Source organism: Heterocephalus glaber, unplaced genomic scaffold, assembly GCF_053883595.1.
Source record: "Heterocephalus glaber isolate CG9 unplaced genomic scaffold, H.glaber_assembly_v1.0 deba00001497, whole genome shotgun sequence".
In the NCBI taxonomy this organism is placed as follows: Eukaryota; Metazoa; Chordata; class Mammalia; order Rodentia; family Bathyergidae; genus Heterocephalus; species Heterocephalus glaber.
Window position 1 is genome coordinate 43,218,646 of NW_028258320.1, and position 17,846 is coordinate 43,236,491.

At 32.9% G+C, this 17,846-nt stretch overlaps 1 protein-coding gene across 15 annotated transcripts in view; it reads right to left on the bottom strand.

Annotated features, from left to right (window-relative positions):
• Positions 1-17,846, bottom strand: part of LOC101703188 (protein FRA10AC1 homolog) — an 85,190-nt gene that overhangs the window by 55,783 nt on the left and 11,561 nt on the right. For 13 of the 15 annotated variants that reach the window (XR_015440365.1, XR_015440367.1, XR_015440366.1 and 10 more), the window contains 7 exons: positions 17,101-17,177; positions 15,995-16,078; positions 15,334-15,418; positions 7,379-7,424; positions 5,091-5,204; positions 3,871-3,913; positions 2,978-3,084 (listed from right to left, as the gene is read on the bottom strand). Coding sequence is in view for 12 of the 15 variants with exons in the window: in XM_087184932.1 (XP_087041058.1) it covers positions 2,978-3,084; positions 3,871-3,913; positions 5,091-5,204; positions 7,379-7,424; positions 15,334-15,418; positions 15,995-16,078; positions 17,101-17,177 (556 nt within the window). In the remaining 3 variants the exon portion in view is untranslated. The remainder of the gene's footprint in view (positions 1-2,977; positions 3,085-3,870; positions 3,914-5,090; positions 5,205-7,378; positions 7,425-15,333; positions 15,419-15,994; positions 16,079-17,100; positions 17,178-17,846) is intronic. The other 2 variants (XM_087184933.1, XM_087184938.1) reach the window with 1 other exon arrangement.

The following is a 17,846-nucleotide window of genomic DNA, read 5'->3' on the forward strand; positions in this document are numbered from 1 at the left end:
AAATTGGAGAACTTAGAAGAAATGGAAAAATTCCTAGACACATATCAATTACCAAAATTGAACCAAGAAGCTATAAAAACTCTAAATAGAACAAACTGAGTTAAAAAGCAACAAAATAAAAATAAAAATTCTACCAACAAAGAAAAGCCCAGGTCCTGATGGATTCGCCACTGAATTCTACCAGAACTTCAGGGAAGACCTAACACCAATACTCGTCAAATTCTTCAATAAAATTGAAAGGGAAGGAGTACTGCCAGACTTATTCCTGAAAGCTAGCATTACTTTGATACCAAAACCAGACAAGGGCTTAACAAAAAAAGAAAATTATAGGCCAATCCCCTTAATGAACATATATGCAAAAATATTCACGATACTGGCAAATGCAAGAAATCATTAAAAAGATCATATATCATAAACTTAAAGTGGCTTTATACCAGGGATGCAAGGATGGTTCAACATACATAAATCAATATATACCACATAAAAAGTAGCAATGTCCAGGCATGGTGGTGCATGCCTATAATCCCAGTACTCAGGAGGCTGAGGCAGGAGAATCACTGTGAGTTCAAGGCCAGCCTGAGCTATATCGTGAGACCTTGTCTCAAAACAAAACAAAACAAACAAACAAAAAGCAGCAAGAACAAAAATGACAAGATCATCTCAACAGATACAGGAAAAGATTTTGGAAAGTCCAACATCCACTCATGTTAAAAATCCTTAAAAAATAGGTATAGAACAACCTTATCTCAAACTCATAAAAGTCATTTATAACAAACCCATTGCCAACATCTCACTAAATAGGGAAAAACTGACAGCTTTTCCTCTAAAATCAGAAACAACAGAATAATAAAAGCAACCCTGGACAACGAAAGCAAAGCATCACAATCCTAGTTTCAAATTATATTACAAAGCTACAGTGATAAACAACAACAACAACAATAAAAACAGCATGGTATAACAACAATAAAACAGCATGGTACAACACAATAAAAACCGAAATGCTGATCAGTGGACCATAATAAAGGAAATAGAAAGAATCCCAGGCACATTCAGCCATCTGACCTTTGATGAAGGGGCCAAAAACATATGCTGGAGGAAAGATATACTCTTTAATAAATGGTGCTAGGAAAACTGGTTATTCACATGCAGAAGATTGAAGCTAGACCCATGTCTTTCACTCTGTATTAAAATAAAATCAAATTGCATCAAAGATTTAGATATTAAAACAGCAACACTGAATCTGCTAGAAGATAGGTAAAACCCTTGAAAACATAGGGGTAGGCAAGGTCTTTCTGAATAGAATCCCAGTTGCACAAGAAAGAACACCAAGAATCAACAAAGGGGATTATATCAAATTAAAAAGCGTCTGCACAGCAAAGGAAACAACCAATAGAGTAAAGAGACAGAATGGGAAAAAATTTTGCTGGCCACTTCCTGGACAGAGGACTAATATCTAGAATGTACATAGGATTCAAAAAAATAGACTCTCTAAAAAAAAATTTAAAAATGGGCAATTGAACTGAACAGAGAGTTCTCAAAAGAAGTACAAAAGGCCAATGAGTATATGGAAAAAAATGTCCAGCATCTCTGGTGTAGAGAAATGCATATCAAAACAATGAGATTCCATTTAGTCCAGAAAGAGTGATTATTGTCATAAACTCAAAAAACTGCAAAAACTGGCAAGGTTGTGGGGAGCAAGGAACCCTTTCACACTGTTGGTGGGAATGTAAACTAAGACAATCACTATGGAAATCAGTACGGAGAGTCTCAAAAAATAAAAATAGAAATTCCATTCAACCCAGCTATACCTTTTCTGGGTCTCTTCCCCAAAGAGCTAATGATATCACATTACTGTGATACATGCATATTCATGTTTATAGCAGCACAATTCATAGTAACTAAATCTTGGAAATGGCTTGTATGTCCATCAAGAGGTGATACAGAAAATGTGGTATATATACACAATGTAGTATTCCTCAGACATAAAGAGGATAAATTTGAGTCATTTGTAAGAAAACATATGCACCTTCAGACCATAATGCTAAGTGTAATAAATCAGATAGAGTTTAATATTGCATGGTTTCTCTTACATGAGAAACCCAAAGTACAAATAACTTAAAGAGCTAAATAAAATAAGTAGGAAATAAAGAGGTAGACCTTTTGTAGATAGGAAGGGGATCTACGGATGGAGGAAGAGAGAAGAGAAGGGAGAGGAAGGGGAAGAAAAAAGAACTAAGACGCTGTATGTGTATGTACCAACTCCCCACAATGAACGTATTCATTATGTATCACAAACAAGTACTAATTTTTTTAAAATCTATATAAAAAAACAGAAAACAAGGCTTAGAGAGACTAAGAACCGCTAAGGAAAAAGTAAGCAGCTGACTGGCAGATTTGAACTTGATAATTATTTACTAAGTATACATGTACTTAGAACCACGCTAAGTTCTAAGGACTCAGTTATATATCAGTGTCTCTCTTTTCAAAAACCTCATAAACTCATGGAAAAACATCCACACAGATCATTATAATATAAATCATTCCATTATAATTTTATACTTTCTTATGACCATAAAGATGTTTTACAGTGTTCAAAGTGCCTTTTGCATTCTTATTTGATTCTCCACAATATGCTTGACTGGTGTGCAGAGACAAAATATTCACATTACTCCAAAATACATGGTGCCTTGTCCAGAGTAACAAGTCTTGGATAAAGCCAAGAATTATAACACTGCTCACAATATTATACAATAATATGCTATCTGCCAAAAATGAATCAACACCAGGCCAGTTATTAAAACTCCTGCAAATCACTTATAAATTCATATCTAAATTCTCAACCAGTTTCCTTTCCATCACTATAAAACAAAATCCTGAATGCATTCAGCAACTGAGTTCTACATTTGAGAGATGGCAGATTATATTTCACATTCAGAAATGTGATGAGATACTACATCTTAATACCCTTTACCTTTACCTTTCTTCTTGGAAGCTTCTGGAGACAATCTGAATTTTTTATGTGATGACTTTTCATAGCCTTTTTTGGTTTTGGCTTTTCTTTTGTCGGACTTGATTTCCTTTCTCCTTTACATTAAGAATACAAAATGAAGATTAATTTTTTCAACTGACCTTACAAAAAAATTCAATCAGTTAAAACAGTGAGTTTCTTAAACGTAACTTACATAATAAGGAACTTAAATGAGTCTGCAAATATTTTAGGTTAATATAATAAGATAATTTTGGAAGATAATGAAGCCTAAAATATGAGACAAACAATTTTTACAAGTTCCATATATACACTTAGTAAATATAAATCAGTTTTACTTGATCCTTTCTATGTTTTATCATTTAGACATTTTTTTAAATTACAAAAACAAATCTCATTTTCTTTTACATAATTCATATCTATGTACACACTGAAAAACATAAACAATTAAGAAACTGCTATAAAAACTTTAAACCACTAATAATAGGAAATTCTTCTCTTAAAAATACAGGAATACAATAAAAGTATAATGGAATAAAGATGAAAGGTGTTTGATAATTCATCAGTCAACTTTAGACCATTTATAATTTATCTTCTTGCTGCTGTAGTTTTGTCTCTTCCTGGCCAGTTTCACAAGCTGGTCAGCATCATGGATGGGAAGCAATTAACTTTAGGAAATAAGAAAAAGTGATAATACTGAAATTGGGACTGGTGAGGAGGACAGATAGATGTCAGGATTACTTTAAAAAAAATTAACAGAACTTCCCATTTAAGTTACCTATACCAAATGCTACCCAACTCTACATTTAGAAACTCAGTGCAGGTAAATGACTATGTCCAAGATTACTAAACATTAAAAGTGGCATTTTAAAAGACATTCTTACCTGTGGTGAAAATTTAATTTAAAAGAACATTCTTGGCATAACCCTAAAAAGAAAAAAAAAGATACCATTAAATTGCTGAATTTAAATAACTGTGCTGCAACTATACTTTTAATATCATGAATCTTCATTTTCTTTGTTTTCCCTTACCATAAGAAGGGGAAAAAAATTGCAGCAAGTTCAAGGCCAGGCTGAACTAATAGCGAGATCCTGCCTCAAAAGAAAAAGTATATGTATAATAAATATATAATAAAAATAATAGAATACTTGAGGAATTGAAAAACTTTTAATATCACTTTAAAAATGATATTGTGAATTTATTAACTGTGTTCTATTTGATGGGAACATTAACATGTCAAGTCAAAGATATCTAATAATAATACTATGTAATAATATGTATTACAGGACAGTAAGAATAATTTAGATACAGTCATGTGCTCTAAAGTACTCTAAGAACTCTCAAAAGGACAGGAGTTCCATGATTGGTGTCTCTTCTTCTGCTTTAATCTAGCTATACTGGCTTTTTCCCAATAAGCACTTCCAAGAAGAATTCAGAAACCAGATTGACATCATGTGAGTAAACTGGTGACTTCTATAAGAAATGGGCAGAAAACTCTGAAAGGACATTTACTTAGGACCCAGAGAATGCTGAAGACCATTTACATGATGAGGGATAAGAGCAGTTGACAAATAATGAAGACGAGCTTTAAAAAATAAAATAATAGGACAGATTTTATACCATGCATAGTAAAATAAACTGATACAGAGTATATCCCTCAGTTGTTAAGACTGACACTGAGAACAGTTATAATTTCCTAAAATTTTTCTTTACTCACTTTCAAAGAGAGTAGACTTACTATTATCCATACTCCAACATTATGTCTAGAAAATTAGGCACTGTGATGTACACTGCTTTTTCGGAGACTCTGCCTCTTAGACATGGAACTTAGTAACACACTCAAGTTAATGGAAAAAGATCTTCATTCTCTAATTATCAGCTTACATTTAACATTAGAATTCTGTTACCAAAATGTCACTATAATGCTAAGAATATAAAAACTTTAGGTTCAAAAGATCTTTGAAACTTTGGAAAGCTCTAAGAGCACAACCAGGAAAATATGCTAACATTTTTTATACTGAGTTTTAAATGATTCATACAGTTTCAATTCTAAATTAGATAAACTTGGACAAAATTAATCTTATTTCCCCTAAAGTCAACTTACTTAATTTAACAAGTGCGTTTCTCTTTTCACCATGCTCAATATAACCAAAATTAACTTCCCAACTCTTTAAGCCTTCTTTTGTATCACAACATTTATTTCCACAAAAAAACTGACCTGCAAAAAGGAAAGGAATATTAGCTATTGTAGCTGACAGTATTTATCAATATGGCCTGTTATTAGCTCTAAATTTTACTTTCAAAATATATAAAATCTTAGCTATATAAAGTCAGTAGTATTAAAAAATAACTGACCACAATTATAGAATGTTCAGTGAATATGTATACAAGTATCAAAGCAAAGAGCTGAATTATTACAAAAAATGTCATAATTTTTGCTTGATAAATTCATTATTTATATTTAGATAGTTTTAGTGACTTCCTACTAAGAAATTTTACATTTTGAAAAGTGAGAATATTACATCTATACACTAAAACCCTGAAATAAGAAATGTATTTTCCAAAGTACATGCACTTATACCTAGGTAAATCCTTTTAATATTTAATTGTAATATTAAAATTAATATTTTAAGTATTAATATAATGGCACTGATTTAAAGGTGCTAGTATAAAGGGGCACCAAGAACACAAAAATTCTAACACTTTGAAATAATGTACAATAAATAATCAAACTTGATACTCTTAAGTTTTAGAATCACTTGTTTCTAACGCTAACATGACATCATCTTGTCTATTATATATTAAAACCTCCAACAACAGAACTAAGACTGATGATCCAAGAGGGAAAAAAGAAGAAACTACTCAACAATTATTTAATTTGACATAAAAAGTCAAAATCAAACTTTTACTTGTACAAACAGAAAAACAATAACTTACATTACAATCATTTGCACCATCAGGAGCAAATTTGAAACTAGTTAATTCTTTTCTATAAAAATGTTAAGAAATTACCAAAAGGAATTTAGAATGTTATCATCCAAACTGTTGATTTCTAAATCAGTCTCTTTTTACTTATGCCAAATGAATACTTTATTAAATCTACTTATTTAGTTTTGGCTGTAAAACACAAACAAGTTGTAATTAACAAAATGGCAGCATTCCTCCTCCCCAGTTATATGAATCTAGAGAATGTTCACTGATTTCTGAAAAGGTAGCACTATACATTTGTCTAAAAATCCCATTCAATAAAAGTACAAAATTTTTAAATTGTGAGACATTTCAGGACCTCTTGTTATTTTAGGTAAACATAAACTAAAATGTAATCCTAAGAAAAGTTAAAAATGGCTTTAAATTTGTTCTTTTCCCCTCTCCTCTGAAGTTCCTTCAGTGCTGATTTTTTTTACAACTAATAGAAAAAAATACTACTTCATAATTTTGCTTGTTTCTTTGCATATCTAATTTCACACCTAATGCAAAGAATACCCAATTTATACAACACGTCAGCTAGCATACATGTTTAGTCATTTAAAAGTGTAATCTTTATTTTCAGTTTAACTTAGATTTTAAAGTTTAAAATTATTCGTAACTGCCACTATATAGTTTTCAGAAATATTAACATTTAAGATGTGACTATTGTATAAAGAACTAATTCTATAGCACAGGCAGTATAGAGGGATGGTTTTCAGAAAACCTTTAAGAACAGATTACATCAATGCATAGAAGAAACACTTACTGACTGCCAACCAAATGTCTGGTCTTTGCTACTGACTAAACTAAACATGTGGGCTCAATCTCAGATATTCCCTAAAATGAGAACCAGCCTGTACAAAAATTCTATTAGATTTAAAGTGATTATTTCTATTTTTAAAATATGGATTTTGTTCAAATACAGTAATATCAATTTATTATTCTAAAAACTACTAAAGAAAGTGAAAGAACCAAGCATTCTTCTATTTCCTGCTATTAAACACCTTACAACCCAGGTATTAGAGATTGAACCCAGGGCCTTCACGCTGAGCTACATTCCCAGCAATTTTTTTATTTTGAGACAGGGTCTCACTAAATTGCTAAATTGCTCAAACTGGGTTTGAACTTGTGAGCCTCCTGCATCAGCCTCCTGGAGTGTTGGGATTACAGGGAAGTCCCACCATTCTTGGCTAAATCTTTAACTCTAAACATTTTCTACATATCCTCCATTGAATGTTCTAAAGGTAATGATCATTAAAGTATTCTGACCTTTGCTAATAATGTATCACAAATACATCTTTTCTAATTTTACTTTTCTAGACAACAATTTATTGTATATGGGAGGAATAATCTTACCCAATGTCTTAGATTCAATATAACAAAATTAGCTGTGTGCTATGTAAAAGTGAAATTTTAAAAAATTACCTTTTCCTGAAATTACTTCTTTTTCTACTCGCCACCTAAATCCAAACTAAGAAAAAAAAATTTACATTCATGCCAAAGTAAATTTAAAAGTAAATCTTTTGTTTTGTTTTTTGAGACAAAGTCTTGCAATGTAGTTCAGGCTGGCCTGGAACTCACTATATAGCCCAGGGTGGCCTTGAACTTGTGATGATCCTGCTGCCTGAGCCTCTTGAGGTACTGGGATTACAAGCATGTACCACCATGCCTGTCAAAAAACACTAAATTTAAATAATAAATAAATCTAAACATGATGTCAACCATAATGACATTTACCACCCTAAAAAAAATAAACCTAATTCTCAACATGTTTATTATAGATACTTGAAAATATCACTGAATAACTATGAATCTATCTGTTAAGAACAACTTTCTTCCACTTTTAAAATGCCTTAAAGTTATAAGTGGCAGGGCCCAAGATATCTATGTTAAAAACTAATATATCCTGTTTGATGGTACTGACAATAAAGAGATTATGGTACAGCAAAGAGCCAGTACATTATAATGAAAAGAAGTACAGCATTTGGAGTCAGATTATATAGGTTTATTTTATTAGCTCCACCACTTAACAGATGCACAATATTGGGCAAGTTATTTAATCTCTTTATGCCTCAGTTTCCTCATCTGGAGAATAGAAAATGAGTATCTACTTCTTTGGGTAAAGAGGTTTAAATGTGATAAAATGTAATATAAAGCATTCCGAATAGAGACTAGCACACTGTAGATGTTTGTTTAACAAACAGTGGCACACAGGCCTGTTTTCTGTTTTTATAAATAAAATTTTATTGAAACAAGTACATCCATTCATTTATGCATATATGCTTTTGTAACAGTAGACTGGGTGTTTTTAATGGAAAAATTCAAATATTTAATTTTGATTTATGTATACTTTTGTCTCTCAGCTAGAAGACTGCAGCTTTTTCTGAAGGGTAGTCACCATGCATTAATCCACAGTATCCAGTCCAGGTCAATAAACACTGAAGAATAAACCATAAATAAGTGAGGGTTGAGAAAGCTGCTTTGTTTCATATTTCTCTAAAGATAGTATTTCATATTTGATTTGCAATGTAGTAACCTCAAGTAACTCCCAACTGTTGTGGTGCTTTCTGGATTAGATGTGATAACTAGTTGGCACAATGATAAAAGCTATGTTCTAGAGTGCACAAGCAAATGACACTTGGAGAGATACCAAGTGAATGAGTTTATAAACAATTATACAAAAATGAATATTACTATTGTCTATAAAGAATTGAGAGGGCCAGGGATTTAGCTTAGTGGCACCCTGCCTGCCTCGCAAGTGCAAAGTCCTGAGTTCAATCTCCAGTGCCAAAAAAAAAAAAGAATTGAGAAACAACATACATATTATATTAAAGGTGCTACTGAGAAAATTATATCAACTATTTACTTCTTTTCTTTTATTGGTACATTTCAGGTATACAATATATTTACATTTAACAATGGGTGTTTGTACCTGTACATGATGTATCTTAGTTCTTATTTTTTCCCCCATTACCTGTGCACCCTTCACTCTCTCCACCCTTTGCTATTTACATAGATTTTGTTTCCATTTTTTTTTCTGTTCTCATAATTTTTCCTTTCCCTTCTTCCCTATCCTCTTCCCCTCCCACCACCCCTACACCTTTGGACCTTTTCCTATTTCAAATTATCAATTATTCATTTTAATCATTTTAATCCTTATTTACACTTTCAGTTTCTCACACTAGAGAAACTATTTGGTATTTACACGTGTGTCCTATTTATTTCACTTAAGAGTATGGCCTCAATATGCATCCATTTAGCTATAAATGTCTCTAGTTTCTCATCCTTTATGGCTGAGGAGTACTCCATTTTATTAAAAAAAACACATCTTCTTTATCCAGTTTCCAGCTGATGGGCACTTGGGCTGTTTCCAAGCTTCAGCTATTACAAACGGTGCTGCTATAAACATGGGTGCACATATATCATTCTGGTATGATTCTTTTAATTCTTTTGGGAAGTTACCCAGCAGGGGAATAGCTTGGTCAAATAGGACCTCTAGTCCTAGTTCTTTGAGGTATCTCCATACTGATTTCCACAGTGGTTCCACCAGTCTGCACTCCCACCAAAAATGGAGAATGGTTCCTTTCTCTCCACAACCCTGCCAGCATTTGCTATTGGTTGATTTCTTGATAGCAGCCATTCTTTTTGGGGTGAGGTGGAATCTCAAGTGTTGTTTTCATCTGCATATACTGAATGACCAGTGATATTGAACATTTTTCATGTATTTATTTGCTGCTTTTGCTTCTTTGTCTGAGAAATGTCTGTTCATTTCAGATGCCCATTTTCAAATTGGATATTTGAATTTGGGGGGTCTGATTTTTTAAATTCTTTATATATTCTCGATAGTAGACATTTGTTTGAGGTACAGCTGCTAAAAATTTTTTCCCACATTGTAGGTTGTCTCTTAGTTCTGTTGGTGATTTCTCTTGCAGTGCAGAAGCTTTTTAATAAGATGAAATCCCACTTGTTGATTCTTTGTGCTAGCTCCTGTGCTACTGAGGATTTGTTCATAAAGTATTTTCCTATGCCAATGTCATCAAGAGTTCTACCCAACTTATCTTCCAGAAAGTTTAATGTTTCTAGCTTAATATTTAGATCTTTAATCCACTTCAATCTTACTTTAGTGCATGGTGAGAGGTATGGGTCTAGTTTTAATCTTTGGCAGGTTGAAATCCAGTTTTTCCAACACCATTTATTAAATAAGCTATCTTTCCTCAAGTGAGGGTGGTTGGCTCCTTTGTCAAAGATGGGGTGGCTGAGTATGTCTGGAATTGTTTCTGCATCTTCTAATCTATTCCACTGATCCTCGGGTTTGTTTCTTTGCCAGTACCATGCTGTTTTTATCACAGTAGCTTTGTAGTATAGTTTCAAGTTGGGGATTGTGATACCCCCAGCCATGTCTCTGTTGCCCAGAATTGCTTTTGCTATTCTAGGTTTCTTCTGATTCCAAATGAATGTTTGGCTTATTTTCTCTAGTTCTGTGAAGTATATTGGAATATCAATTAGGATTGCATTAAATCTATATATCAGTTTTGGAAGTATGGCCATTTTCACTATATTGGTTCTTCCTACCCAGGAACAAGGGATATCTTTCCATTTTCTTATATCCTTTTTGATCTCCTTTTTCAGAGTGCTGTAGTTTTCAGTGTAGAGGTCTTTTGCTTCCTTTGTTAGATTGATTCCTAGATATTTCATTTCTTTAGATGCTATTGTAAAAGGAATTATTTCCCAAATTGCTCTATGAGTCTGCTATTTGCATATAAGAAGGCTATTGTTTTTTGAGTGTTGACCTTGTATCCAGCTACTCTACTGAATCTGTCAATTAGGTCTAGAAGACTTTTAACTGAGTTTTTTGGGTCTTCTATGTAAAGTATCATATCATCAGCAAGTAATGACAGTTTAACTTCTTCCTTTCCTATCTTTATTCCTCTTATTTCTTTCTCTTTTCTAATTGCTGTGGCTAATGTTTCCAGAACTATATTGAACAGGAGTGGTGACATGGGCATCCGTGTCTTGTTCCTGATTTTAGTGTGAAAGTTCTCAGTTTTTGACCATTTAGTATGATGTTGGCTGTTGGTTTTTCATAGATAGCCTTAATCAGGTTGAGATAAAGACCTTCTATTCCAATTTTCTGTAGTGTTTTTATCATGAATGGGTGTTGGATTTTGTCAAATGCCTTTTCTGCATCTATTGAGATGATCATATAATTTTTGTCCTTGACTCTGTTAATACAGTGTATTACATTTATTGATTTATGGATGTTGAATCATCCTTGCATCCGTGGGATAAATCCGACTTGGTCAGGGTGTATGGTATTCTTGATGACCCTCGGTATTCTGTTTGCCAGTATCATGTTGAGGATTTTTGCATCTATGTTCATTAGGGAGATTGGTACGTGGTTCTCGTTTTGCGTTAGGTCTTTCCCTGGTTTTGGAATCAAAGTAACACTTGCTTCCAGGAATGAATTTGGAAGCCTTGCTTCCCTTTCAATTTCCTTGATGAGTTTAAAGAGTAAAGGCAATAGTTCTTCTTTAAATGTCTTGTAGAATTCCGCAGTGAAGCCATCAGGACCTGGGCTTTTCTTTGTTTATAAATTTTTTCTTACATTTTCAATTTCACTCATTGTTATTGGGGTGTTAGAATTTCTATATCTTCTTCATATAACTTTGGCAATTCGTATGTATCTAGGAATATGTCCATTTCTTCTGTGTTTTCCATTTTATTAGAGTACAGGTTCGCAAAGTAGAAATTTGTGATCCTCTGGATTTCTGCTGGGTCTGCTGTGACTTCACCTTTTTCATTCTTAATTGCATGGATTTGAGCCTTTTCTTTCCTTTTATTGATAAGGTTGGCTAAAGGTTTATCAATTTTATTTATTCTTTCAAAAAACCAACTCTTTGATTCATTAATTTTTTTGTATCGTTCTCTTAGTCTCCATTGCATTGATTTCTGCTCAGATCTTTATAATTTCTTTTCTTGTATGAGCTTTGGGTTTGTTATGCTCTTCTTCTTCTAGGAGCTTGAGGTTCTGCATTAGGTTATTTAACTGAGTTCTCTCTGTTAACCTAATATGAGCATTCACTGCTATGAATTTCCAGCGTAGAACTGTTTTCACTGTGTCCCATAGATTCCTGTATGTTGTACTGGCATTATCATTTACTTGTAGAAACTGTCTAATTTCTTCTTTAATTTCCTCTGTGACCCTTTGGTTGTTCAGGAGGGTGTTAGTCAATTTCCATGTGTTTGTGGGGATTTTGCAGTTTCTTACATTATTGACCTTCAATTTTATTGCACTATGGTCTGATAATATACAGGGGATAATTTCAATTCTTTTTCATTTACTATTTTAGTATATGTGTTGCCGAAGCGAGCACTCTTTTTCATTTACTTAGACATGTCCTATGAGCTAGTATGTGGTCTATTTTGGAGAATGACCCATGTGCAGCTGAAAAGAATGTGCATTCTGATTTTGTGGGGAGGAACACTTTGTAAATATCTATTAAGTTCATTTGTTCAATAGCTTGGTTCAGTTCTAGAATTTCATTGCTAATTTTTTTTCTAGATGATCTGTCTATCTGTGATAGAAGGGTGTTGAGGTCCCCCACCACAACTGTATTAGTGCTTATTTGATTTTTCATGTCCATTAATATTTGCTTTGTACAGTTGGGGGCATTCGTATTTGGTGCATATATATTTAGGACTGTCATCTCTTCCTCTTGGATTGTTCCCTTCACAAGGATGTAGTGACCATCTTTGTCTCTCTTAATTAGTTTTGGTTTGAAATCTACTTTGTCTGCAAATAAGATTGCTACCCCTGCTTTTTTCTGGGTTCCTGTCATGTGGAGAACTGTTTTCTATCCTTTTACTTTCAGTCTATGAATTTACTTTTGAGTTAGATGTGTTTCTTGTATACAGCATATTGCTGGATTTTCCTTCTTGATCGGTGAATTGAGGCCATTAACGTTGATAGTTATAATCGATAGATATTGACTCATCCTTGTCAGGATGTTTTACTGTTGTTGGCTCTTTTATTTCTTATTTTTCCCCCTTTCCCTTTAGCCTCTTACCCTGCCAGGTGGCTTCCCTCTGTTGGGCCTCATGGAGTTGTGACCTTCATTGTCTTTTTCTAGGATATTGCTTAAAATAGTTTGGAGTGCTGGTTTGGTGTTCATGAAATTTCTCAGGTGTTCTTTGTCGTGGAAGTATCTAATTTCCCCATCAATTTTGAAAGATAATTTTGCAGGATACAACAGTCTAGATTGGAAATTATTTTCTTTTAGGGCTTGAAATACTTCACTCCAGGCTCTCCTTGATTTGAGGGTTTGTGTTGAGAAATCTGCCGTGATTCTGATGGGCTTTCCTTTGTAGGTGATTTGTTTCTTTTCTCTAACTGCCTGTAGGATTTTGTTCTTCTGTTGGGTTTTGGGGATCTTGACTATTATATGTCTAGGTGTAGATTTTTTTTGATTATGGCTAGTTGGAGTTCTATATGCCTCACTTATCTGTATGTCCAATTCTCCACCTCTGTCTGGGAAGTTTTCTACTATTACTTCTGTGAACAGTTTTTTTATGTCAATTGTACTTTCTCCTGTTTTTTCATGGACTCCTATCAGTCTTATGTTATTCTTCTTTGCATCATCTAGCAGCTGTTGGATTGATTTCTCATGATCCCTTACTATTTTTAAGAAATCTCTGTTTTCATGGTCCTTAACCATGATCCTGTCTTCTTTATCTGATATTCTTCTTCAGATTCTCTTAATCTGCTCTGCATGCTTTCAATGGAGCTTTTAATCTCCTGAATATCTGTTTGAATCTGTTTCATGGATTCCATTTCTTTCTTATGTTGGGCAATCATGGTTTCCATTTTTTTCTTATGCTGGGCATTCATGGCTTCCAGCATGTTTCTGATCTCATCTATTTTCTTATCTGTTTCTGTTCTAGAGCCTCTAATCATGTCTTTCACTCTCCTCACCATCTCTGTAGTTATCTGGGAGATTATTTCTGCTTTGAATTTTTCTAGAGCCTCATGCATCTGTTTTGTTACTTCCTGTGCTATCAGTTCAGGGTGTCCAGGTGGTTGATTTTTAGACTTTTGCACCTCATTTCCCCCAGAATTTGCCTTTTGTGGGGTGGAAGTCTGGGTTTGTGACTTGCTTAAATGTCTTCTCATTTTTGTTTTTGGTACTGTCCTTGGTTTAGCTCCTGGGTTGATATTTTGAAGTTGTTTATTGTAAGTATCTTTGTTGATGTATTTAAAACCCTTGTGGAATGATTGCTTCTCAGAGGTGTCTTCCAGATATAGCTGGTCTTTAGGTTTTGAGTCTCTAATGACTGAGGCTATCTCATTTTCATTATACCAGGAAGGACAACTGTTTAGACCAATCACAACACCTTAGCCCAAGTGATACAATCAGCAACACTATAGCATCAAATGCAGCTTAGAAAATGACAATTTGTGGTAGTTATCTATCACATTTAACTGTGTGAATTAAATCAAAACCGAGGACCAACTCAACATATGTCTATAGTGAATAAATTCTTCTATATCAACTGTTTAAATAAAAAAGAAACCCTTATGACATAAATTTTTTTTCCCCCGGTACCAGGGATCGAACTGAGGACCTTGCACTTGGAAGGCAGGCATGGCACCACTGAGCTAAATCCCTGGCCCCTTATGATATGAATTTAAAATAGCTTTTTAAATAGGTTGTCTTTCTTACTATACTACAAACATAAACTACCCATAACATATATTATTTATCTAACATTCCCTCCTCTAATCTTTCCAACTGAGACTGTCTATTCCTGGATGACTGTCTTAGCTACAAATCTGAAGTCTGAGCTAGAGATAAAAATAACTTTAATATTAACTAAAGTAATATATAAAGTGAGACTAGAAATCTGCCATTACTAATTAGTACTGGTTGAAAAGTTAATTTTACTAGAATAGTTGTAGTTATGTAACAGATGTGCATCTGCTTCTCTATAAATGTAATCTATTAAAAAATTTCTATCAATTTCAAACATCATCTGTGAAACATGAAATTGTTCTGCAATGTTAAAAGATTCATTATAATCACTAGAGGCTCTAGACCTCAGTTAGGATAAACAGGATCCAGTAGCCACTTGTGTTTAATTTTAGACTGTTCATGTTTCCGCTCACATAAAAAAAAAAACGCCCTTGCTCTTTATAAGTTCCATAGATCTTTTGGAAATGCTATGGTGCACAGGTTAAATTATCAAAATGATACTTTATAGGTGTAGGAAAACTAAGGCTAGAATTAGCATCTTTAAAAGAATAACATAGGTCAGATAGTATAATAAAAATTAATACTGTGCTTGAATAAGAATTTCCTTCTATAAATTTTTAGAGGCCATACCTTATTTTCTTTGTATCTACTGAGATCTGCTATGCAATATTCCTTGAATAATTTATCATAATATTTCTTTGCGAGTCTCTTCTCCCTAGATCCATAAAAAAGTAAGTATTATTATGTTTAGAAATCCAACTACAGTTTGCTACTTGGAAGTGATGTCAGATACATAACTTCTATTATATAAATATTATTGTTTTTAAAGATCTACTACTTATATGTGTACCAAATATCTATATATTAACTATTAATAATCGTTCTCTCAGGGAGGGAAAGGGCTGAATCAGAAATGGGAAGGAGAATTATTCATTTTTTACCTTTTGTATCTTAGATTTTAAAAATCATTTTCAGATATTAATTTTTCCCAGATTATTTAAAAAATTTTTAAAGTATATAATAGCATATTACAATATACAGTGTCATAAACTAGTAATTATTTAAAGACTAAGTCACAATGAGAAGTCATTTTTAAAAATGACTTCTAAATGACTGCTAAAATTATCAAATGAACCAAACAAGAATCCTAAAAATGATTTTATGTCTTCAATTCAGAACTGTACTATGAATGGGCTGAATGCCTTGGATAAGTGACAAATAAGAAAACACAAAACATAAAAGACAGGACTAAAGGATCTGATGCATTATAAGTCTTGATAGCTAAAATTACCAAGTCATCTCCGTTTCATCCTCCTCATTCCATAGGAATCTATGATTTTCTCGTATAACATCTAAGTCTGTCTTGTCATTTTCCCTGGAAAATAAAACAAGTTAAATTTAATATGAAATCAAAATTAGTTAAATTTAGGAGGTTAAACAATGGTGTGAGTTTTTTTTAAAACTTGAAAAATACATAACACTAATAGTTTTTTAGGTGAATATATGTGTGCCTATATTTATAAAAATGTTTCAATATTTTCAGAAGGTAATTATAAAAAGTTCTGCTACAGAAGCAAATTAAATGTATAAAAGAATCCATCCATCCCTAGCAAGGGTTTCAATTATACAAAGGGTACTAAGTTACCAAAGCTAGGATGAGAAACCTGAATAAGCACTAAATAAGTTTCAGAATCTAATAAAAGAGAGTAATACCAGTCTACTGAGATCTAATTTTTAATAACATGGAGAGTTACCTCATTTTACTAGTTTCCTAGGAAAACTTAGCAAGGGAGGAAAAGTGCTGAAGATTATCTGTCAAGATATAGTTTAGGGGTAGAATAAGTGACTGTTGAGGGATACAAGCTAACCTGATAGGGGAGATAAATTTGGAAAGATGAGACAGTACTAAAGTTTTACAGAGCCCTATCAACTCAGAAAATTAAGTAAAATAAAGAAATCCATGTAAGATTTAAAAAAAAAAAAAAAAAAAAAGCTGAAATAGAAGAGCCCTAAATACAGAAAGGACTTTTATGTGTAGAAAATTCTGGAATGAGGTTTCTCATTTGTCCTCCCTTTAAAAAGCAATCCTAAACATTAAGGTCTAAAAATATCATTGTTTCAAAGATCCTTGCCAATAAGACATGTGAGTATTACTCACATAACCTGTTATTGCCAGGGTCATACCTAGCTCAGCAGGTGAGGAGGCTACATGAGTCCTGTTGCCAAAGAAATGAGATTTCTGAAGACAGGCTTAGCTAGAGACTGTGGATGGCCTCTCCACCTTATGATATGACAAGGAAACTGGAACAGTGACAAAATCCAAAGACACAGTAGCTGTAGGTCTTAAATGTTATCTACACTTCCCCTTCCACTCTATGTAAACTTCATGATACTTACCCCAAACGCCTGAAGTCTTCTTTCTTGCCACCATAGTATAAAATATAGTCATTTACAAACTTTGTATGCCTTTGATACTGAAACGCAAGAAATTAAGGATTTTATTTGCTTAGAAGTTGTTTGATGTTATGATATATTACTAAGATAAAAGCATAGTATGAGTTTATTTCAGCTTTTCTAAATATCCAAATATATACTACACATGCCTATACATTCAAAAAATCTAGGAGGATATATATCAAATTGTTAAGAATAAAGATTGTACAGCAGAAAGACTTCCACTTTCTATTGAACACTTTTTCAAACATACTATGTGAAATGTAATGTTTGGAATATTTTTCAATCACATATTACTCTTGTGATAAAATACATCACCATCAGGGGAGAAAGAGAGCTTCCTATTCTACTGCTGGACTGCAAACAACTTTACCCCATCATTCACTCTAACAATCAAAGTAAGAAAAAGAAGTTATGACTTCTAAAATTAAAGGTAAGGAATAGGATTTATCTTTCATTATTTTAAAATATTATGTTGCTATTTCAGGAAAGATAAAGCCTTTAAATAGCAGATATACTTTTATAATATTAAATCCTAATATTAAGCTTTTGAAAAAAGCAAATATAAGGAATCAGATGTCATTTTTAATATTTTCTTTTAATACTTAAAAGAATCCATGCATGTTTATTTTCAATACAGTGTAACAAGATATGCTTTACTTGTTTTAGAGAGCTCAGTGCTAAACTCT